Consider the following 24039-nt stretch of genomic DNA (forward strand, 5'->3'; position numbering starts at 1 on the left):
TAAGCCCATACAATAAATAGCAAAATAACAAAAGCATCCTTGGGTGCTATAAAATCCTAATTGTGTGCTTTTAAACTAGATGTGATCTACCTAGGATTTTAGAATTATTATAGTGTATAAATTACAGGTCATAAAGGGATTGTAATTAGACTCTCAACATCTCTTTTTCAGGTTCGAGAGGCTCTGCCTACCCTGCCTCTCTAGCTGAAGTGAAGGGGAGGAGTGAGAACAAAAACCATGTAGACTTAGTTCCTCTCCACCAGGTAAAAAGCACGTGTTCCTGCATCCTTAGTCCCTGTGGCAATGGTGAGTGTTGTCTGCCAGTTGGCAGGATATACACACCTTGACACCAGACTATTGTGTCCCAGAAGTGGTTTCCTGGGCTGCAATATGGGATTCTCCCTTCAAAGGGGGAACACACAGGAGCCTGTTTAAGGCACAATCATCACTCCTTACATGTGTTTAAATGCAGGCAGGAGGGCCTCCCCTGGTGGCGCAGGCGGTTGAGCCAGTGCTGTGAAGCTGTCCACAGCCTCTGCAGTGCCGGTTCAATCCCGGCCGGCCAGCAAGGGTCCCACATGGCGAGGCTGACTTCTCCTGCCGCCCGCTGCTACCCTCAGCAGTGTACTTCGTCAGTCTGCTTGTTCTGCTCTCCGCTCTGGCTCTGGTGAATTCTCTCACCCTCCCGCGCTTCTGACTGTACCCAGTGCTTGTATAAATAAATAAATAAATCTTAAAAAAAAAAATAAAATAGTAATAGAAGTGACCTTGAAAGCAAGAAATAGATATCCAAACCCTTGCTCCCTAGAGGCCTGTAATCTCTGAAATCTATTTAATTCTCAGGTGGCTTGGTCACTTCCCTCTTCTAGCTTCCATGAGACCCAACCTCTGCCACAAACCTGCCTCAAACCTTCTGCCTCATTCCCATATCCAGGCATGTGTAAATGCTCCCTGAGGCCTGAATCTTTCACCAACTTCTGACGTTGATCTGTGAACTATCACAATGTAAATAAATGGATTTCATTCTCAATAGGATAGAGTCTCAGATTTTTCAAAAACTCAACATTTCAACTATACACTCTTGGAGACACACCCAAATCAAGTGGGCTCAAATATATAAAAAGGTAGGGGGCAGTACAACATTATCTTTCCAGTCTCCCCTTCCACTTAAATCCAGCCCCTTCAAGTCCAGAAGTTGTCTTGGATTTGATTTTAAAGATAAGATAGATATATTTATGGGGGACACAATCAGACTTCCAGGGATAAACCCACTGAGCCCCCTTTCCTGCCCCCACCTACTTTCAGTGAGAGGTAGACATCATCCCCTTAAAAATCAATCTCCCCACTTTGTCCAGGTCTTTGCCCATTAAATTCTGCCTTTTGTGTACTATGCAATTAACCTCTTTCCCCCCAGAATTTTAAAAAATAAGCCTTCTTCTGGCTCTGATCAATTAATCATCCAGTCCATAAATCATCCAATACAATTAATTGTCCTTGACTAATCCTTTTGCTTTTAGCATTGTTTTCCATGGCCAGTTTTTCTGATGTCTGCTTTGGGTTCTCAGTAAAGCCTCTTGGTGAATTTTCTGCTCATGATCTTTCACCTTTTCATGCCTTTGATCTTCATTTTACCACTTTCAAGTTACCATTCTGCAACCGAGGCAGGAAAACGCTAGGGTGAGATCACACCCTCCACTACAGTGAATGATGCAGATGGGATCCCCGAGGCTTCCCATTTCTACAAGCCCTTTTCACTCACCCAACCAGGCTTCCTAGGGCATTCATAGATCAGTGTAACCTCTGACCCTGGCGACAAAACCAGGCTCTCCCTGCTGCCTTATTTGAGCCACGCTTTTGCCAGTCCCCTTTTTCTCTCCTTTCCAAATTTTACCTCCAGTTCTAAGCTCTCTAGAGCCTGTTATCTGGGCAGGAGTGTCCCTCTCTCTCTTTCCCCGGAGCCCTCACCCTTCAGGTGTCTGAAGGAAAGGAACAGTCCTGTGAGGAAACCCTCCTGAAAACCAGATGACCTTTACTTTCTTGAGTATTTTACTGAAGTGCATTTTTTAAGACTACATGAATAAACCATTAGCAGTAAATGAAAATGAGTATTTTACTGAAGTGCATTTGCAAGAAAAACAACTGTGGGGAGAAAACAAAGTGAGAGAGAAAAGCTAAATATTAGAGGAAAAGAAAGCAAGTGAGTGGTAAGATTTTGGGGGTGAATAACTAGAGAAACAATTTGGGTAATGGATAAATACATACATGGAATCTTCAAATGGGCATATTTAAAAGAATTTGGTGATTATTAATTTACAGAAATTATAGCCATAAGCATGTATGCACATCAGATCTATCTTTATGTCTTGATAAGAATATACATATGAGGGCCTCCCTAGTGGCACAAGGGGTTAAACACAGCACTGTGAAGCTATCCGCAGTCTCTGCAGCATGAGTTTGATCCCCACGCAGCAGACCTCTCATGTCTGGCCTGCTGCTCCCCTCAGCAGTATACTTCAGTCACTCTGCCTATTCTGTTCCCCATTCTGTCTCTGGTGAATCCTCTCACCCCCTGCATCTCTGGCCTGTACCCCGGCTCTTGTATGCATAAATAAATAAATCTTTAAAAAAAAGAATATACACATGAGTACATGATACAGTGCCTCGAAAAGCAACCATATAATCATCTTCCATGAAGTAAAGGCAAATACTCTTAAAATGAGTGGAAAAATAGAAATTTTCAGAGACATTAAAGCTGTTAAAATAACCAAATAGAAATTTTTACATTGAAGAATACAAAAACTGAATTTATATAAAACTGAATCACTAGCTTAACTCAATAGCAGAATGGAGTTAACAAAGAGAAGAGATCAGGAACTTTTAAAGATAAATCAATAGAAATTATATAATCTGAGCAATAGAGAAATACAAAATTGAGAAATAATTATCAGAGTCCTACTGGCCTTCAGAGCAAAATAAAGTGTATAACTTTCATGTTATTGGATTCTCAGGAGAAAAAGAATGATATTGGTACTGAAAAGATATATTCAAAGAAACAGTGGCTGGAAATTCTTAAATTTGATGGAAGACATCAATTTATATGTTCAAAAAACTCAATGAGGGACCTCCCTGATGGCGCAAGGGGTTAAGACCAACCTATGAAGCTGTGCACAGCCACTGCAGCATGAGTTCGATTCCCCGGCCAGCCGGGGAGGTGACCCACATGGCGTAGCAGACCTCTCCTGACTCGCCTGCTGCTCCCCTCAGCAGTGTATTTCAGTTAGTCTACCTGTTCTGCTCCCCACTCTGTCTCTGGTGAATCCTCTCACCTCCCCCGCCACATCTCTGACCTGTACCCCTGTTCTTTTATGCATAAATAAATAAATCTTTAAAAAAAACTCAATGAATCACAAATAGGATAATCTAAAAGATAATTATGCCCAAATACATCATAGTTAAACTCCCAAAACCAAAGGTAAAGAAAGATTATTGAAAGCAGAGAAAAAACAACATATGGAGGGGAATAGTGATTGGAGTGACTGAAGCTTGTGCATTAGAAACTAGAGAGTGGGGAAAAAACATGTTTCAAGGGCTTAAACTGACTAGCAATGGAGCACTGGTTTGTTTAAAAAAAAGAATACATGAGGGCCTCCCCGGTGGCGCAGCGGTTGAGCGCTGGGTTGCGAAGCTGCCCGCGGCCTCTGCAGCGCCGGTTCAATCCCCGGCTGCTCCCCGGCCACCGGAGGAGGGTCCCACATGGTGTGCAGACCTCTCCTGCCGCCCGCTGCTCCCCTCAGCAGTGTACTTTGGTCCTTCTTCCTGCTCTGCTCCCCGCTCTGGCTCTGGTGAATTCTCTCACCCTCCCGCGCTTCTGACTGTACCCAGTGCTTGCTTGCTTGCATAAATAAATAAATAAATGAATAAATCTTAAAAAAAAAAAAAAAGAATACATGAATAAAAATAACTGCTTGCTCCAGAAGTTTTCTCAGTCTTGTCCATGGAATCACCACCAGTGGAAGGAAGTAGGATTAGGCAGAATGAGTTAGTGAATATCAACACAGACTCTGTGAAGCCCTCAATCCAGTTGTGAAGCTAGGACAACTCTCCAGAATTATCTGGGATTGAGGCAAAGAGAGATGGCTTTATATCTCAAATCTCTGCTGAGTTATTGGATATGAGTTATCTAGGACAGGGGTGTGACTTCTGGTGAGTCAACTCTCTTCAGTCTAGGCAATTCAGAAGAGAGTTGACAAGTGGAACTTTCTACTAGTAACACTACCTGCAGCTGGAATGATGCCGCCTTAAAAAGGATCAGAGCATATCAATACACCATTCATTATGCCAGTACATCTCATTGCAAAAAAAAAAAAAATTATCCTCTAAAGTGGAATGTCTGGGTTGTCTGACCCACTATCTGAACCCACTATTGTGTAGTTCAGACCTTGTTGAGCTCCTGGTCATGCCCTTCCACCTGGCTAGTCCCACACATGTTCCTGACAGATTGAGAGCTGAGACCACCAACATCATCTTAAGAACCATCACAACTCAGATTTGTTATTGCTTGTAATTTGTTATTGCAAATAATAACAGGATCAGAATTGGAGTTCTGCTGACAGGAAGGGAACCAGATCAGGCACAGCTTGAGACACCACGGTTAGGGGTGAATAAGGAGATTGAGGCAGGACTCAAAGCTTCCCTGACAAAAGTGCCTGCGTGACTCCCTAAAGTCTTGAAAGAAAGCCCAGATTCCTTGGCTTGGCCTACAAGTCCACATATCCTTGTTCCTGTCTACCTCACCAGCCTCAGCTCTCAGCCTTTCTTCCTGGGCAGTTGTTTGCACAGGAACAGCCCTTTGGGGTAGTTGCCATTTCCAACCCCACTCTGCACGCTGTTTGACACCTTCACCTCTTGTTTCACGATGTTCTTCTGTCTACACTATCCGTCAGACCACAGACCCCTTTTATCCTCTGAGTAATTCTGAATCATGAATCATCTTTCGAAATTTAGCTCAATAATTTCCTCTGCAGGCAATCTTCCTTGACCCCTTCAGATTTGGTCAGATTTTTCTGGAATTTGCATTCCCCTTTTATTCACAAAATACTGTCAAATTTTTCTGAAATTGTTTGATTTCATATCCCCTCTCCACCGACATCATTAGTTTCGCACAGGAAACTATTTCCTGAGTCCACCTTTTCCTTCTAACCTAGGCAGCAGAATCCCACAGCAACCAGTTCTGGGGGCGTGACCAATGGTGAGGTGCGTTCTGCGCACCCTCAGCAATTGAACCCCAAAGGAAGTCGCGCATCCCAGCATTTTTGGTTCCCATGGCGACAGAACCCACTTCCGTTCCTTTATGGCAAAGGTATCTCTTCCCAGACCCAGCGCAAGAATAGAGGGTCAGGCGTCCTACAGCGAGGACATGAAGGGAGCCGCTCGAAACATAGTGATCACGGTAAAACGCGGGCGTTGGGGGCGATTTCTCCCTCTTTCTCCGCCCACATGTGTTTAACCCCATCCAGCTGGACCGCAGTTCCCATTTTGTGGGGTGCGTGATTTGTTATGTAGTAAGATTTGACTGCCTAACCGATGGCCAAGGAGCCAGCCTGTACTGTATTATATATATATATACGATATTAATATCTATGTCTTTGGAAAATCATTCTTCGGGTTCATTGAAGACCCTTCAGTCTCCAAGACACACGTGTGAACTGTCCACTTGGCAGGGGATGTATCTGTCCCGGGAGATACCAGGCTCAGAGGCAGGAGACAGGGGTTCTGAGCCCACCATTAACCAGTTTGAGGTATGGAACAAGTTCTGCATTCTTTGGAGTAGGGGCTGTAGAATGTGGTGAACGGGCAGGCCCTTGTGTCTGTTTTCCCTTGGCCTTCTCCAGCTTTGTTTTCAGTTCAACCCTTAGAGTGGCGTGGGGAAGCTGACTCTACAGACTTGGAAAATGGAGGGAGTGTGGAAAGATGACTGGAAGGACCGTGGTGGTGGAAAGAACTGGAGGAGTGCTTGCTTGCCAGACTGTGGATTGGTTCTACCTAGCGCTGTAAACTGTTGGAGTAAGCCCCCAAAGTCCTGTTTCCATAGAGTCAGTATTTGTAGTCCAGAAACCCTCCATCTGCATGTAATGCAATTACAAAGATACTGATTTAGTCACTGCAGTGTGTGCAGCACGAATTATCCCATGCATTACTGGTGGGACTATAAAGTGATGCAGCCAATTTGGAAAAGAGCTTGCTGTTCATCAAATGATTAAATAGAGTTACCAAGGACCCAGCAATTCCATTCCTAGGTATATACCCAAGAGTAATAAAACCGTATGTTCCATGCAAAATCTTGTGCAAAATGTTCATGGCAGCATTTTTTTATTATTGCAGAAAAAAAGGAAACAATCTAATGTCTGTCAATGAATGAATAAATGTGGTATGTCCAAACAACGAAATAGTTAGGCCATAAAAAGGAATGAAGTACTTTCACATGAATGAAGCTTGAAATGATGCTAAGAAGCATAATTGTATAACTATATGATTCCATTAAAAGGAAATGTCCAGTCTAAGCAAATATAGAAAAACAAAAAGCAGATTTGTGATTCCCTAGGAATGGAGGTGAAGTTGAGAGAAATGAAGAGTGACTACTGACAGACAGAGGTTCCTTTTGGAGGTAATGAAAATGTTCTAAATTGTTCTAAAATGTTCTAAATTGTTCTAAAATGTTCTAAATTGTGGTGATTGTTGCATAACTGTGAATATACCAAAAACCACTGAATTGTACACTTTATTTTATTTTTTTTATTTTAAAGATTTATTTATTTATTTGTACAAGCAGTGGGTACAGTCAGAAGCGCGGGAGGGTGAGAGAATTCACCAGAGCCAGAGTGGGGAACAGATCAGGCAGACTGACGAAATACACTGCTGAGGGGAGCAGCGGGTGCGCCATGTGGGCCCTCCTCCGGTGGCCGGGGAACAGCTGGGGATCGAACCGGCGCTGCAGAGGCTGCGGGCAGCTTCGCAGCCTCAGTGCTCAACTGCTGTGCCACCAGGGAAGGCCCTGAATTGTACACTTTAAAAGGGAGAAATTTATGACATGTAAATTATATCTCAATAAAGTTGTTTTTAAGAATCACAATGAGATAAACAAAAGAAAATACATTGCTAGTAAAACTTGTTAGTCACTTTGGAAAAGTGTAGCAATTAAAAAAACTAGACATATACATACCATATCATATCATCCTAGATATGCCGAAAACTATACATGTCATACCATATCATCCTCTAATCCCTCTTAGATATTTATTTACTGAGGAAAAATGAAAATTTTTGTTCACACCAAGAAATTGTAAGCAAATATTGATAGCAGTTTATTCATAACCACCAAAAAATGGAAACAACCAAAATGCCTGTCAATAAAATGTGATTAACTAGTCATAATTAAATAGTGGCAACTTACTAGTTATAGTTAACTAATCAGAGCTAATCATAACTAACTAGTTGTCATTAACTAGTCATATTCAGTCACAACTAACTACTTGTGGTTAATGAGTCTTAATTAGCCACAACCAGCTAGTTGTGATTAACTATTTCTTACTAACTAGTCATAACTGGTGGCAACTAACTTGTCACCACCGACTAGTCACCAGTAACTAGTTGTGACTACCTAACGAGTTATAATTAGCTAGTCACAACTAACTAATTGTTGGGATACAGAGTGCCAGTAGTGACCCACCCAGTTCAATAACAAACCACAAAAGAAATAGTGAAATTTATTACAAGTCCTAGAGGAAGCAATAGGCATCCCTCCAGGGCCCTGGGGAGGTCAAGGCAAAGTATAAACAGACAGTCATGACAGGGACTTCTGCTTTGGAGTGGAGTTCTTTGGGATTTCCAGGCTAGGGCCAAACTGATCAATTCAAACTAAAAGAAAGGGTTTGGCAAACCCCATGTGGGTCCTACCTAAGAGGCACATAAGGTATACAGGCACTGGGAACTAGGGAAGACTCACTCACAGGAGCTATTGGGAAAGTCATATCAGGCCCTGACCCTGCCACTGCTATCAAGGGCAAGCACTTGCACGAGGGAACTAGTGTCAGCTTAAGATCCCTGTAAAGAACTTAGTCAAACAAAATGAATGTGGAAGAAGCAATACCATGGGGTAGCTTAAACTTTCCAGAGACTTAAGAGATTTCCTGGTGAATGTGAAGGGTCAACCAGCAACCAACTACAGATTTGTCCCACAGATCACACTAAACCAGAGGAGTCAGATAACGGGTAACACAGGTGGTGACTTCTCTTTTCCAGAAGGGTCAGCTCTAAACTGCAGTCAAATGCTTCCATAGCCTGTGGTTATATTCAAAGGGAAGTTGATGTGGAAAGCCTTTGTGCTCAACTGAAATTGGGGAGGTGGGTGAGAGACTACCTTTTGTCTATTTCTACAGGACTGATTGTCTTGGTTTTGGGGGAATCCAGGGCTTTCCACTAAGATTCAAATAACACTTAAGCTTTGCTTACTTGGCCTCTGTGGAGATATCAGGATGTCATGATATAACTGTTCCCCTGCAATTTTTCAACTATTAAACCAATCATGAACTCCTAGAATATAATTCTTGGCACAAATACATTTTGCTCATCGTCTTTTTAGAAGTTGCAGGATTCAATTTGCCCACATTTTGTTAACGACTTCTGCCCAGAGAGAGGTCTTTCCTCCTTGGTTTCTGGGAGGTAATACTAAAGCCATCTAGTGTCAGGCCCAACAAGAATGTCTGCATTCCTGGAGGTTTTGGTTACTGGATAGTGTAACAACATGCTGTAGTGTGGGGACTGGTCATGCTACAAAGACTAACAATGTGATTTAGGGTGAGGGCTTTAGATAGGATGACATTAACTTGACCTTTGGGGGATTGGAAACTGAAATCAAGCACATGGGCAGCAAGTGACATCTTTGTTTTGAAACTCCATAAAGACTAAGTACAGGGCCTCCCCAGTGGCGCAGCGGTTGAGCGCTGGGTTGCAAAGCTGCCTGCTGCCTCTGCAGCACCAGTTCGATCCCCGGCTGCTCCCCAGCCACCAGAGGAGGGTCCCACATGGCGCGCAGACCTCTCCTGCTGCCCGCTGCTCCCCTCAGCAGTGTACTTCGTCAGTCTGCCTGTTCTGCTCTCCGCTCTGGCTCTGGTGAATTCTCTCACCCTCCCGCGCTTCTGACTGTACCCAGTGCTTGTATAAATAAATAAATAAATCTTTAAAAAAAAAAAAAAAAAGACTAAGTACAAAGGTCTGGGTGAGTTTCCCTGGTTGACAATTCTCCATGTGTATACATACAGTATACTGTATACATACAGTCAATAGAAGCAGCTAACACTGTCCGTGACTCCTTAATGGGAGGATAACTGGAAGCTCTGCCTTGGAAGCCAGGACTCTGTCCCATGGCTGATTTTAATCTGGTATCCTCTCACTGTGATAACAGGACAACAGCTTTCAATGAATTCTATGAGTCTAGAAGATTAGTTGAGGACGCCTAAACTTACAGTTGATCAGAAGTAATCATAGTTTTGGGGAACCTTAAACTCTACAGAAACATCAGAAACTAAGATAATCTCTTGGAGATCATTCCTCAAATTTTGAGCATCTATGATCAGGGAATATATTGATTTTTTTTTTAAAGATTTATTTATTGATTGATTGATTGATTGATTTATACATACATACATACAAGCACTGGGTACAGTCAGAAGCGCGGGAAGGTGAGAGAATTCACCAGAGCCAGAGCGGGGAGCAGAGCAGGCAGAAGGACCGAAGTACACTGCTGAGGGGAGCAGCGGGCGGCAGGAGAGGTCTGCGCGCCATGTGGGACCCTCCTCTGGTGGCCGGGGAGCAGCCGGGGATCGAACCGGCCCTGCAGAGGCTGGGGGCAGCTTCGCAACCCAGCGCTCAACCGCTGCGCCACCAGGGAGGCCCAGGAAATATATTGATCTTGTTTTGCCGCGGACCAGCGCAGCGGTAGACTAGCAAGGCCGACTCAGGGATGAGAAACTGTGCAGGGTGGTCAAGGATTCGGCGCATAAATGACAGACACACTTCAGGAGTGAATATCTGACTGTAATGTGCTCAAATCATTATGCATTTTTATACATTTTCAAACAGCATTAGATTACATAAGATCAACAAAAGATGATATCCATCATAAATGACATAAGTGATATATTTTCTTGTTTTTCATAAAAGATGTGTGCAGTGTTCCATAGCAAGGTACAAATTTTTAAATAATGATTACAAGAAACTAAGCGTAAGTGGTTAACCATATATGAGGTGTAACTATGGCTACATTATTTCCAAACCTGTTTTTCTTGTTCTATACAAGTGCCTTGATTTCCCTGACAACGTGTTTCTACATCATAGACTTCTAATACTCTTTTGATCTAGCCAAAACCATATTGAAATATTAGCTTTACTATGCACTAAATATGAAACCCATGGCGACCCTAACTCTTTGATTCTGTTCCTGAGATTAGATGTCTTTTAGTTAATTTATTAACTATTCTTTTACTATTTGGGTAAGTTCCAGTATATAATGTAGGCTCGTCAGTAGGTTATGTAACTGCATTCTCTCCAGGACTACCTTGAAGTGGTTGCCATGGACGTTTTCCAATAACACAAATCTCTAAGTGAGGTCTTGACTGTTGGGGGAAGTTTCCCAGCTACATCTTGTAATTGTTTTTTATAATTACTATAGCATTAACCAGAGAAATATTATGTTTAAATTTGTCCATTACTTCATACAATAATTCCATGAAACAAGGAACAACTCATGACCAGAAAAGTCAGCAGAGGACAGTTCAGTAATAGTACCGTCACCAGATACAGTCTTAAGAGTCAGGAAATGAACAGACAAAGGGTTACTTATATTGCTACGCAAGAAAAGTAAACATATTATGAGCATAACTATCAGGAGCAATCTTTTCGGGGTTCGATATGTTATCCGCAGTAATCTTCTCGGGGTTTGAGGCGTTCCTCCTGTGTGCTCGGTGCCTTGACCGCGCCGAACATCAAGGACTTATCACTTGAGTTCTGCCGCGGGAGGGGGCGCCGCAGGTTTGGTATCAGAGAAAAGAGTCCCAAAAAGAGATGTATTCATTCTTCTATTTTCTCAAAGACTTTGTATATTGTTGCTTTTTTTCTTCTTTAATATTTGACATAATTTACAATTGAAGCTCTCTGGACTTGGGGTTTTTCTCTGTGGGGTGGTTTTTAATTAGAAATTGAAACAATTTTATTGTGATGTCATTACTCATTTTCTATTTCTTTATGTGTTAAATTTTTGTTACCTGACTTTTTCAAGGAATTCATCCATTTTATTTAAGTAGTTGTATATGTGAATAATATTTTCTTTTGAATACCTATAGGATCTGTACTGGTGGCTCCTTTTTGATTCATAATGTGGTTAATTTCTCACTGCTTTTTCTTAATTAAGTCATACTAAAGTTAATAACACATTTCAAAAATATAGCTATTAAATTTAAATTTATTTAATCCAATTTAATTATTTAAAATTTTTTTCATTACTTTAATGCATTAAGGTGAATTTGAATTAAAAAGTAAATGAAGGGCTTCCCCTGATGGTGCAGACAGTTGAGCACAGCACTGTGGAGCTGTCCACAGCCTCTGTAGCACAGGTTCCATCCCAGCTGGCTGGCGAGAATCCGACATGGCATATAGCAGACCTCGCCTGTCTCACCCACTGCTCCCCTCAGCAGTGTATTTCAGTCAGTCGGCCTGTTCTGTTCCCCGCTCTGTCTCTGGTGAATCCTCTCACCCTCCTGTGGATCTGGCCTCTACCCCAGTTCTTGTATGCATGAATAAATAAATCTTTAAAAAAATGTAAATGAAGTAAGCTAAATTGAATAAGTTAAATAACATTAAATAAATTCTCATGTAATAAATTAAATAAAAATTAAATTGAAATTGAATGATATGCAATGACATTGATTTTAATAAATTGATATTAAATTATATTAAACTAAAATAAATCAAAATTCAATTATGTTAAGTTAAATTTGAGTAATTAAATTGAAACTGGAAGCTGAAAAGGACTTGAGAGAGAGGAGGGAAGGAGAAGGCACATGGAGCAGAGAGCTATGTGAAGAAGAAGCTGGGCTTGCTTCTCAGCCTGCAGTAGGGACTTGGGAGACATCTGAAAGGAGACACTTAAAAGAGATATGGATGCTGGTGGTAAGGCTAACAATGGCAGCCTTTGTCTTGACTTGTATTTTGATTTTGCTCTTTTCTGTCCAGACTTGCTTGATCCCTTTCTGCCCTTTTCCTATGGTTTCCCACCAGAAATTGCCTTAAACCTATAGCATGCTTCCAGGCATTAGTGGCCCTATTTTGGGCCAACCCTGTTTGGCTGGGCATTTACACACGAGGAGAAGGGTAACCTAGTGTTTCACGGGGAAACTATTTTAACTACATTCATTGTCTTCTCTAGTTGCACACAAATTTTATTATAGTTCTTTTTTTTTTTTTAGATAGATTTATTTATTTATTTATACAAGCACTGGATACAGTCAGAAGTGCAGGAGGGTGAGGGAATCCACCAGAGCCAGAGCGGGGAGCAGAACAGGCAGACTGACAAAACACACTGCTAAGGGGAGCAGTGGGTGCGGCAGGAGAGGTCTGCACACCATGTGGGACCCTCGCTCTGCAGCCGGGGATCGAACCGGCGCTGCAGAGGCTGCGGGCAGCTTTGCAGCCCAGTGCTCAACCACTGCGCCACCGGGGAGGTCCTATAGTTCTTTTTTTAAGATATATTTTATTTATACAAGAACTGGGATACAGGCCAGATGCGCAGGAGGGTGAGAAGATTCACCAGAGACAGACCCGGAACAGAACAGGCAGACTGAGGAAATATACTGCTGAGGGGAGCAGCGGGAGACAGGAGAGGTCTGCTGCGCCATGTGGGTTGCTCCGAGGCCGGCGGGGATGAACCTGCACTGCAGAGGCTACAGACAGATTCACAGCGCTGTGCTCAACCCCCTGTGCCACCAGGGAGGCCCCTATAATTCTTTTCTATTGAAGGTCTTATACACCAGGAGTACGCTTTGTCTGTATTCGGAGAATGGCAGAATCCATTTAGAGCAGGCAGGTTTGGGGGTCCGGGATCCCCCTTATCCTGCCTGCTTATAAATGCATTTAATGAAAAATATAAAGAGTTATGTTAATTAGAATAAACTACAAGCGTTAATTCAACGTTGATTGACAAAATTAAGGCAAGTCTTCTGCTGTACCTGAAGGTTTCTGTAGTTTAAAAGCCAGTTTTAGTAGGTCACAGAACCCAGGTGCTCTGTGTCGTGGGAGTCTGTGGTGGTGTGGACGAGACCATGAAGAAAAGTGTTTAGAAAAGTGAAACAAACAAACAAACAAACAAAACAGACTTTCTAAGCCTCAAGCAGTGGCATCACTAGTAGTAAATGAGTTGCTATTATGTCCAGAGCCAAGAAATCCAGAAAAACTGGAAAAACAGGGGTAAAAGAAAAAAAATCTCACTTTAATCGGATTCCTTCCCTCCACCAGAAATAAATCCCTTCTGACTTTGAAAGTGAGGGTGTTGACATTCACTGGGCCACGACTCCTTCCGCGGAGATGGGTGGGGGTGCGGGCTGGGATGGGGGGTAAATATTGACCAGTTGTGTCTCCTCTGACCACTTGGTCGCCCGGGGTAGATCATTACCGAGGAGCCATCAGGCTCTCTGACCTGTGTAGATTTTTTGGGGGGTACCTAATTTAAATTTAAAAGAACTAACTTTAGGGGAGAGCATGTTGAGAACGTACGTCCAGGAGGGCCACAGAGGACGTCACCGGGCACCGTGACCTCCGCGCGGGCGGGCGGAGGGGGCTGAGTGGAGACAGTGTCCCCCGTCTCAGAATCGACTTCGGGCCGGCCGCTCCTCACAGACACCCCCGGCCACTGTCCTCTGCGGCCTTTCACCGCTGCCCGTGCTAATTCTGAGATGTGGGGACGCTCCCGCACGGACCCCAAGGCTGGACCCGGCCAGAACCGGCCGAGAAGCTGCCAGGAGCGAGGGCGGGAGGGGGAGGGGCGGAAAGTGGCGGGAGCTGGTGTCTGAGCCAGAACAGAGCTCAGTTCCCTTCGCTGGGTAAGACGCACAGCCGGGCGCCCCATCAATACACGCGGGAGGCAAAAGTGACTGGGAAGAGGAATGAGCGAAACTTGATTTAGGTGAACTATCCATTTCCCTGTGAACTTTTCTACCCCGCCAACTGCCGCCCTACGGAATCGACTGCCAAGATGGCGACGCCCTCGCGTAGGCGGCGATCGGGACGCTGCCATGTGTTCCTCGTAATCGTACGGACTCGGCCATCTTACGGAATCAGATTCCAAGATGATGGCGTCCACCAGGGATTCGTGCACTAGGCGCGGCCATATTGCTTTAAGAAGCGATACCGTACAAGTGGTCACTGTACGGACTCGACCGACAAGGTGGCGGCGCCCTCGAGGTAGGCGCGGCCATGTTTCCAGCGAACCTATGGACCAGGCCGCCTTACGGTCTCGATAGTCAAGATGGCGGCGCCTGAGAGACGCTCGGGTTTTAGGCGGGCTTGTCCGCGGTATATCCGACGCACCGGGCCTGCGCAGTAAGTGTACGGTGTCCCGGAGGCGCGCCAGAAGCGGAAGTAGTTGTGGGCGCCTTGCAACGGCCGGGGACGCCACCGAGTGGCCTGTGTAGGTTCGCGGGTCGCTGGCGGGGTTCGTGAGGGGGTGCGCCGGGAGCGGAGAGATGGTGAGTATGGGGCATGGGGGGAAGGTCGGCGGTAGAGGTCAGTGGGGATGGTAATGGAGGGGTCTGGCGGCAGACGCCTGGGGGTCTGTGGTAAACAGTAACGTGAGTCTGGACAGAATGGTGGGGGCCGTGGAGAGCCTTGGTAAGGGTCTGTGGGCAGAACGGTGGGGGTTTGATGGTCTGAATTTTTTTTTCCTGGTGTGTGAAGCATCTGGGAGTTCTGTGATGTGCCATCATTATGGGCGTCCCTAATGTAAGTTTAGTAGGAATCCCTGAGGGTAGTTCGTGGGAATCAGGATACCGAGGATGGGGGGTGGGGGGGGCGGGGGTTCTTTGGCAGCGTGATAAGGGGTTTTGCGGTGTCAGATGATCCATGGAGAACCGTGCTGTGGGGGTTTTGTGGGGTAACAACAGAGGGTTAGTGGGGAACTGTGATGGGAAGTCCGCAGAGTAAATTATGCGAGGTCTGTGAGAACCTGGAATGGGAGTCTCTGAGGAGCAACCATGGGGGGCGATGCGCGGTGAGCGAGAGGGTGTTTGGGATGAGCTGTTAGGAGTGTGTGCATAGAGTAATGAGTGTCAGTGTGGTGAGTGAATGAAGGTCTGAGGCAGAGTGCTAGGACTTTATAAGCTGTGTGGGAGTGTCACAGTGTGTGGGGCTCAGGGGTGTGTGGTGGGGAGGGGCCTGGGGAGCGTGATGGAGAGATTGAGGAGCTGTGATGGGCAGGGTTGGGGATCTGTGATGAGCCATGTGGAGCTGTAAAGGAGGCAGAGGTGCCATGAACTGTATTCTCTAAGGAGTATAATGGGGGGAATCCCACAGGAGGGGGATGGTTCGGACCCAGAGCCTCCAGATGCCGGGGAGGACAGCAAATCAGAGAATGGGGAGAATGCACCTATCTACTGCATCTGCCGAAAGCCGGACATCAACTGCTTCATGATGTGAGCCGGGGCGAGGTGGGTGGGGCTGACACCTGTCAAGGTTGGGTGAGGCTGATGGGTCCCAGCCCTCACATCTTCACCACTGGCCCCATCCTCTGCAGCGGGTGTGACAACTGCAATGAGTGGTTCCATGGGGACTGCATCCGCATCACTGAGAAGATGGCCAAGGCCATCCGGGAGTGGTACTGTCGAGAGTGCCGAGGTGAGGGGTGGTGGGTGGGCTTTCAAGGGATCCGGAGGAACCGTACTGAGGGGCAAGGGGAGGAATGAGACGTGTCTGGGGTCAGAGTCATTTTTGGCTGGTGAGCTGGACCTGAGGCTGCTTTATGAGCCATAATTGAGGGTCCCCCCTGGGGGACATTGCTGCCCCGGAGTAGGAGGGGCAGAGCGGGTGGATAGAACGGAAAGGGAGGGAAGAGGGAGAAAGAGTTTTGGACGATCCAGATCCCCCAAAGCCAACCCACCTGGGACACGTCGTCTGCCCACAGAGAAAGACCCCAAGCTGGAGATCCGCTATCGGCACAAGAAATCACGGGAGAGAGACAGCAATGAGCGAGACGGCAGTGAGCCCCGGGATGAGGGTGGAGGGCGTAAGAGGCCTGCTCCGGATCCAGAACTGCAGCGCCGGGCGGGTTCAGGGACAGGGGTTGGGGCCATGCTTGCTCGGGGCTCTGCTTCGCCCCACAAATCCTCTCCACAGCCTTTGGTGGCCACACCCAGCCAGGTAAGTGGTTACAATGACGGTTGTAAGTAAGGTGGTGCCATCTCAGACCCTGCTTGGGTTCCTGATTTCTGCCTGGGCCTTCACCCAGCATCACCAGCAACAGCAGCAGCAGATCAAACGGTCAGCCCGCATGTGTGGCGAGTGTGAAGCCTGCCGGCGCACTGAGGACTGTGGCCACTGCGACTTCTGCCGGGACATGAAGAAGTTTGGGGGCCCCAACAAGATCCGGCAGAAGTGCCGGCTACGTCAGTGCCAGCTGCGGGCCCGGGTGAGCATGGGCAGAACCGGGCAGGGTCAGGTGGGTTGGCCAGTGTGTCCAGGAAGAGCTGGAGGAGCCAGGTGGGATGGGGCCTGATCACATAAAGAGAGGTGGGAAGGGATCTGGACTGTTCAGATGAATGGAGTGAGGCCGGGTATGCTGGGCTAGCAGAAGAGTCCCCCACCATAGGTAGGTAGGGTAGAACCAGAAAGGTGGTCAGGCATGTCAGGGCAAGTAGGGCAGGGCTGAGCATGTCCTGGTGATGTGGGGTGGAGTGGGGAGCAGGTATGTCTGGAAGCCAGGAAGGGCTAGTGGTGGGGCCAGGCACTTGTGGGAGGGACTAGGGCAGGGCCACCCTCCATTCACCTGGGGCTGACCTGGGCCTTCCTCCTGCCGGCACAGGAATCCTACAAGTACTTCCCTTCCTCGGTGAGTCCAGCTCCCCAGGGCGGGGCGGGGCATGCGGGCAGGGTGGTCAGGGCCAGTCCTGAGATTCTGCCCCGCAGCTCTCGCCGGTGACGCCCTCAGAGTCCCTGCCAAGGCCCCGGCGGCCACTGCCCACCCAGCAGCAGCCACAGCCATCACAGAAGCTGGGGCGCATCCGTGAGGACGAGGGGTCAGTGGCGTCATCGGCAGTCAAGGAGCCACCTGAGGCTACCGCCACACCTGAGCCACTCTCAGATGAGGACCTCCCGCTGGACCCTGACCTATACCAGGACTTCTGTGCGGGGGCCTTTGATGACCACGGCCTGGTGAGCAGGCAGAGCGTCCCGCGGTGGAAGGGTGGCGGTTTCAGAAGCAGAGAGTACCCATAATGAGGAGAGAGGCAGAGGGTATGGAAGGCTCATTTGGGAACCACGTAGGTGGTGGGGTGGTCCCGAGTGGGGCGGATGGGTCAGTATTTGCCTGACTTGCAGTCCTGGATGAGTGACGCAGAGGAGTCCCCGTTCCTGGACCCTGCGCTGCGGAAGAGGGCGGTGAAAGTGAAGCATGTGAAGCGTCGGGAGAAGAAGTCTGAGAAGAAGGTGATGGAGAGGGTAAAATGGCTGTGGGAAGGCAAAGGCCAGGGGCCAAATGGGGCAAGAGCGAGAAGGGGGTGGAGAGGAAAGTAGGGGGAGGCTTCAACTCCACCCTGAGCTGATCTGCCTGGCCCCCTAGAAGGAGGAGAGATACAAGCGGCATCGACAGAAACAGAAGCACAAAGACAAATGGAAACACCCGGAGCGTGCTGATGTGAAGGACCCTGCATCCCTACCGCAGTGCCTGGGGCCTGGCTGTGTGCGCCCTGCCCAGCCCGGCTCCAAGTATTGCTCAGATGACTGTGGGATGAAGTTGGCAGCCAAGTGAGTCTTTGCTAAGGGGTTCAAGGGAGTCAGGGAGTAACGGGTAGGACAGGACTGGCAGTTTGCCTGCCAGTCAGTCACCTGCCCACCATTCAGTCAACCAAGCACCCGTCCTCTATCCATCCACCCATCATCCACCGTTCAGTCGCTCATGTGCTCACCCATCTGCCATTCAGTTGTCTACTGCCATTTCACCATTTAGTCATCCAGCCACCTCTCACCCTTGGATCACCCCACTCACTCATGTTGCTTGCCACCTTCCCTGCCTGCACCCACCCACTGCCTCCCTGCAGCCGCATCTATGAGATCCTCCCTCAGCGCATCCAGCAGTGGCAGCAGAGCCCCTGCATTGCTGAGGAGCACGGCAAGAAGCTGCTTGAACGCATTCGCCGTGAACAACAGAGCGCCCGCACTCGCCTGCAGGAAATGGAGCGCCGATTCCATGAGCTTGAGGCCATCATAGTGCGTGCCAAGCAGCAAGCTGTGCGTGAGGATGAGGAGGTGAGTAGCTGAGGGTACAGATGGGTAGGCCCTAAGACCTGGTCTGGTCTGGCCTGACCTTATCGCTCCTTTCCCCTGTGCAGAGCAATGAGGGTGACAGCGATGACACAGACTTGCAGATCTTCTGCGTCTCCTGCGGGCACCCCATCAACCCACGTGTTGCCTTGCGCCATATGGAGCGCTGCTATGCCAAGGTCAGGGTGTCAGCCTGAGGGGGCAGGTGGTGTGGGGACATCGGCGGGCTCTAGGGGACAGATGTGCTGTCTGGGCAGTGCACACAGCACACATCCACAGTGCCCTCCGTTTGTGCTCATCCCTCTAGTATGAAAGCCAGACGTCCTTTGGGTCCATGTACCCCACGCGCATTGAGGGGTGAGTGTGGTTGCAGTGTGGATTTAGAGGGAGGTCAAGGATGGGGTCAGGAATGGCATGTGGGGCGGACATGGGCATAGGTGAGGGCAGCTGGTCGCCTTCCTCTCCCTCCAATCTCCTCTCTCTCCTCCAAACCTCCAGGGCCACACGACTCTTCTGTGATGTCTACAACCCTCAGAGCAAGACGTACTGTAAGCGGCTCCAGGTGCTGTGCCCTGAGCACTCACGAGACCCCAAAGTAAGGTTCTTCTTCGGCTCTCCCGATTTTGTCCTTTCTTCCTCACTGCCCCAGATTTGTCTCTTCCTTCCTCACGTTCTTCCTTGCCTTTTTCCTGACTCCTTCCGCTCCTCCCACTTACCCTGCCTCAGCAGGCTTCATGCCTCCTTTCCTGTCTTCTCACCTACTCGTCTCCCCCTTTGCCTGTCTCTTCATCCTCCTCTCCTGTCCTGTGCCTTTCTACTTTCCCCGAACCTTCCGTTCTTTCCTGCCTCTCTCCCTGATTATTCCCTGTTTCCGTCTTCCTCCGTCTGACCACCCTACAATCATGCCCACCCTTCTCCCTGCAGGTGCCAGCCGACGAGGTATGCGGGTGTCCCCTTGTTCGTGACGTATTTGAGCTCACCGGTGACTTCTGCCGCCTGCCCAAGCGCCAGTGCAACCGCCACTACTGCTGGGAGAAGCTGCGGCGTGCTGAAGTGGACCTGGAGCGTGTGCGCGTGGTAGGTTTTTAATGCTGGGTGTGGGCAGGGCCGGCCAGGGCTTCCAGAGCCCCTTCTCATGGCTCCTGCTCCCCTGGCAGTGGTATAAGCTAGACGAGCTATTTGAGCAAGAGCGCAATGTCCGCACGGCCATGACAAACCGGGCAGGATTGCTGGCCCTGATGCTGCACCAAACCATCCAGCACGATCCACTTACTACCGACCTGCGCTCCAGTGCTGATCGCTGAGCCTCACCAGCCCAGAGGGCCTCACACCCTGCGTTCCAGGCAGGGGAACTGTCCTGAATCAGCTGTTTGTTCTGCCATTCATCTGTTTCTCCAGTTGTCCCTGAGTTTCTCCCCATGTCCATCCACCATTTGACTGCCCATCTGCCCTTGACAGAGGGCCTCAGAATTTCCTCCTGTTCTCGTCTACCTCTCCATTTCTCCATTTCTGTGCCTGGGTGCGACTGCGGAGTCAGTTCACCCTTGCCTCCCCTCTCCCTGGTTTTGTTAATAAAATTTTGAAGAACTGAGGAAGATAACTATTCACAGTCTCCAAACTTTCTCCAGTAGCAATACTATTCCCAGCAGATGGGCCGTGAAACACCTTACTCAGGAGGGGCGAGAGCACCTGTGCAGGTGTCTAGAATACAGCTGGCACCACTCTGTGCTCTGCAAGACACTACGCCCTTGAGCATGGGGATGCGACTTACTGGGGAGAGCTCTTTCCATCATAAGACATTGGGTAGGTATCCAGTTAGCACTCAGAGTGTGGCTGATTTACACTCCTGTGTGAGATTCTCCAGACCAGAAGTGCATTCAGTCATGAACACAGTGCCCACTTTGGGCGGCCATGTATACAGCAGAAGCCTAGTTGTAGAAGTCTAGTTGGCCCCACAGTGTGTGCTATGGGCAAGGTCCTGCCATCATTGGTTGCACAGATCAGGCCCTCTTGTTTCCTGTAGTGCTGTACCACCCAGTTCTCAGGAGAGGAGCTGGAGCTAGCAGGCTGCTCTAAGGAAAGGGCAGCATGCAGCAGCCCTGGGGGGAATGTTCCGAGTGTGGAAATAAAAGGTCCCAATGATAGTCAGAGTTATTCAGATAATCAGGATTCTAACTCAGGAACAGCCCCACAGATTTGATTCTGAGAACTGCTCCAATTCCTGTTTGCATTCAGGTTATCTACCTAGTTAGGGAGTATCAGCCATGCTAAAGAAGAAAGGAACAGTCATTTACTTCAAAGATGCAGTTCTTGACAGGGGCTTCTGGGTTTCATCTAAAGTTCAGATCTCTTGATTTCTGAAGTCACCTGCACACTCTATGCACAGAGGAATGCAAAGACTTGGATTCAGTCATCTCCCTAGCCCCGTCAAGATTGTGTCCTGGTGATGAGAAGCCTAGGTGCCCATCGTTTAGATCTTTCACAGGCTGCTTTGGTCAAAGGCAGGGACTGTAAGGGCAGTTTCCCCGCAGGCATAAGATTCCTACATGGCTACTTCACGGAACAGGACCAGCCTGTTCTGACTTTGTGCAGAAGCCTTTGCTCTTTTGCCTGCTAGACTGGGAAAGGGGTCTCAAATGGTTGACAGTAACCCCCCTCTTTTGGCCATAATTAACTTCTCGTTGTTACATTAATGACCAGTGTTATATTTTCTGTCCAGCATTGGGGTATCTCTTGTATCCTTAACTATCCCTCACCTGAAAAGGTAAATCCAAACTTTTTCTCCCTCACTGCCTTCCTCGGTGCCTAACACAGCATCTTAAAACAATGTAAAGTTAAATTTTATTCATCATTGTATGTTAAAGCAGTTCATGCTTTTGAGCTAACAATCCAGGCATCTCATTGCCTAGTATTTTTAGGTTGGTATAATTTGTCACATTTATAGACTAGGAGAAAATAGTGATAATCCAGTAATAATTAACGCAGCAATCACCTGTCCTATAGCATGACAAGAAAGTGATGAGTTAAGAGACAATCCAAAAAGTCCAGCACAAACATCGTCGTATTTCCTAATAAGGTCAATTATGCAGTTTCCCCTTTGGCCAACTGAAATTTAAACTTGCTAAGTTTCTGCTGCTTCTTGCAGACCACCAGTGAGTTCCAAAAGGTGTAGCACCTCAAACCTTTGTGTCTCTGTGGAACAGTTTTCATTGGGAGATTTCAATCTCCCAGTACTTATATTTCTCCATATCAGTATTATCACAGTCATGTTTACCTCAGTAGTAGTGATCTTACCCATTACACCTGGATTACTCCAAATACCTGTTTGGCTACTGAACAAATTTGTTTTTAAAATTGTAAAATTTTCTTTTCCTTCCTAGCAATAAGGTTCCCTACCCATATGCTCAATGTGATTGAGGAAATAAAATGAGCCATGTCTGAGATAGTTCAGAGGCCCATGACTGAGAACATAACCATTCACCTTTTCCAGTTTTTACCAATTAATAAAGAAGTGGGTTCCCACATAATACTGCCCACTGACCACCCATCAAAAGAAATTGAATGTCACTGAATATGTCCTAACACCAGTGAATTGAACTACTGGGAACTGAAGTTGTGGATTAAGTCTAGGGGATAAAATGGACAAAGTAGAATGATACAAGTCATATTTTACCATCAGAAATTTTCCAGAGGTTCAAGAACCAAAATTATCCCATAAGTAGGTTTTTCTCCGGGAGGATAGTGAACCATTGTTTCATAGCTACTTCAGCCTCCCTCTGAAATAATATGGTTAGCAAGTCCTGTTGTGATAACATGCATAACATATAGGCTCATTTCCACAATTAGGTTCTAGTGTTATTGGCCATGATTTATTGGGTACCCTGTACCAAGCTATTTCTCATCCCTGCTTTCTTGGACTAACATTCCTTCAAAATATTCTATCTGAGACAAGAGTTCTTTCATTTGAATGTCTTTCCTCACCAACAGTAAATTTATCTTGGCCTAAAATGTCGAGCCCTGCTCCTGTGTTTCTAAAGACCTCTTGTTTCTTTTGGGTGGCCACTGCTGTTTAATCCATCATACATGTTATTGCCATTGGGTTGCTACAGAATGAGAAGAGATGGGGTAAAAGTTACAAACCCAGAAATGTTGAGTATGTAGCAACAGTGAGGGGTGGATGTCCCTTAAGGTCTCATAATAGTAACATTGAGGGGCCTTCTGTAGGTTACATCTGACCACCAAATCACCCCTAGTTTTTTCCATGTGGGGGTTCCATTCAGAATTACTGCCTTTGTTTACCCAGCTCCATCCACAAAAGCATGGTCAGTAATCATAGAGACAAGAAATTCTGTGACATATGGACAGTGCCACTGCAAAACTGCATTGCTTTGAGCAGAGATGTCCTTAATTTCTCCTTCATGCCAATGACAACAGTGTTGATTCATCCTAGTATTTCTAACCACTCTACCTGACACATTTTGTGGGGAAATGTCTCCTTCCTAATAAGGGCTCTCTATAAGAGGCATGCAAAAAAGAAAACTGATAAGTAGGTTAATAGATGATTGAGGCCTAAGAAGGGAAAGGGAGTAAAAATTATCATATCCAGGATTTCAAGGCCCTCTAAAGGTGAGCTGGAATTTCTGTTTCTCATCCTGACAGTGGTGTCTGTCCATGAGTAGGATTCAACATAAAGGAGGGCAAGAGGTTTGGGGATACAAATGCTCAAGCAGCAGGGGATTGGTGAAAAGACTCTCATTAACAGAGAACTTAGTGTCATTTTCCTTGAAGTTTAAATCCATTCTTATCAAAGTTGGTCCTTTAATTCCCAGAGGAGTTACTTGAAAGAACTTGGCTGCTTCTCATCCTGATCTTGTGTTTGACTTTTCTTAGTCAAAGTTGGGTGTCTGACATTGAGACAGCTACTCCCTCCAGGTTGGGTGTCCTTTTTAAATGAGAAACACAGATCTAAGAATCAACTCCCTATAATTTTGCTGCACAAGGCTCTGTCAAGAGGTTGTTAAGTAGTAGTTTTATTTGGCGATGGTTCCAGTGAATGTTCATCTGGTAATAAGTCTTGGGTTTGTCAAGTAGACTGATCTCACAAGTGTCAACCACTAGTTGAAATGGTCTTTAAATACTTTAATGTTTTACAGTAGTGGAGCTTATTTTCCTTTAAAGGTTTATATAGCCCTTCATCCAGACGCACAGGCCTCCTGGTAATGATTTCAAATGGGGAAAGCTGGTGTTCACCAAAAGGTGCAGAACTTAAGCAACACCAGTGGGAAGACTTTTCACAAGGCAGAAAAATACATCTAACATTTTCGCCAATTGGATTTTACTAATCATTCCATTTGTTCACTCGACTAACCTGATGACTCTGGGTGGTAAGTGCAGTAAAGGTGGCGTGTAGACCAGATTTTACTGATTTCCTTTATGATTTGTCAGGTAAAGTGAGTCCCTTGG

At 46.9% G+C, this 24039-nt stretch overlaps 1 protein-coding gene and 1 long non-coding RNA gene across 5 annotated transcripts; both read left to right on the forward strand.

Moving 5' to 3' along the window:
* The first annotated feature begins 5333 nt into the window (after positions 1–5333).
* LOC119243783 (uncharacterized) lies at positions 5334–6769 on the forward strand. The gene is made up of 3 exons (XR_005124819.2): positions 5334–5449; positions 5676–5798; positions 5904–6769. It is a non-coding gene; the product is annotated as an uncharacterized LOC119243783 (long non-coding RNA).
* Positions 6770–14085: 7316 nt separating this feature from the next.
* On the forward strand, positions 14086–20163 carry CXXC1 (CXXC finger protein 1). 4 transcript variants are annotated; one of them, XM_054694045.1, is made up of 16 exons: positions 14086–14792; positions 15001–15045; positions 15616–15734; positions 15836–15936; positions 16223–16458; positions 16547–16726; positions 17120–17146; positions 17224–17469; positions 17635–17754; positions 17876–18060; positions 18354–18561; positions 18645–18755; positions 18884–18933; positions 19075–19171; positions 19501–19653; positions 19734–20163. In XM_054694045.1, the coding sequence occupies exons 2-16, from the start codon at positions 15031–15033 to the stop codon at positions 19878–19880; spliced, it is 1995 nt and encodes a 664-aa protein (XP_054550020.1). In that variant the 5' UTR covers positions 14086–14792; positions 15001–15030; the 3' UTR covers positions 19881–20163. The 4 variants fall into 4 exon arrangements, with proteins under 4 accessions (XP_054550020.1, XP_054550021.1, XP_037364405.1 ...); XM_037508508.2 differs by having other exon boundaries at positions 14087–14792; positions 17635–17742; XM_054694046.1 differs by lacking the exon at positions 15001–15045.
* The last annotated feature ends 3876 nt before the right edge of the window (positions 20164–24039 follow it).

Source organism: Talpa occidentalis, unplaced genomic scaffold (assembly GCF_014898055.3).
Source record: "Talpa occidentalis isolate TD23 unplaced genomic scaffold, MPIMG_talOcc4v2.1 talOcc4.13, whole genome shotgun sequence".
In the NCBI taxonomy this organism is placed as follows: Eukaryota; Metazoa; Chordata; class Mammalia; order Eulipotyphla; family Talpidae; genus Talpa; species Talpa occidentalis.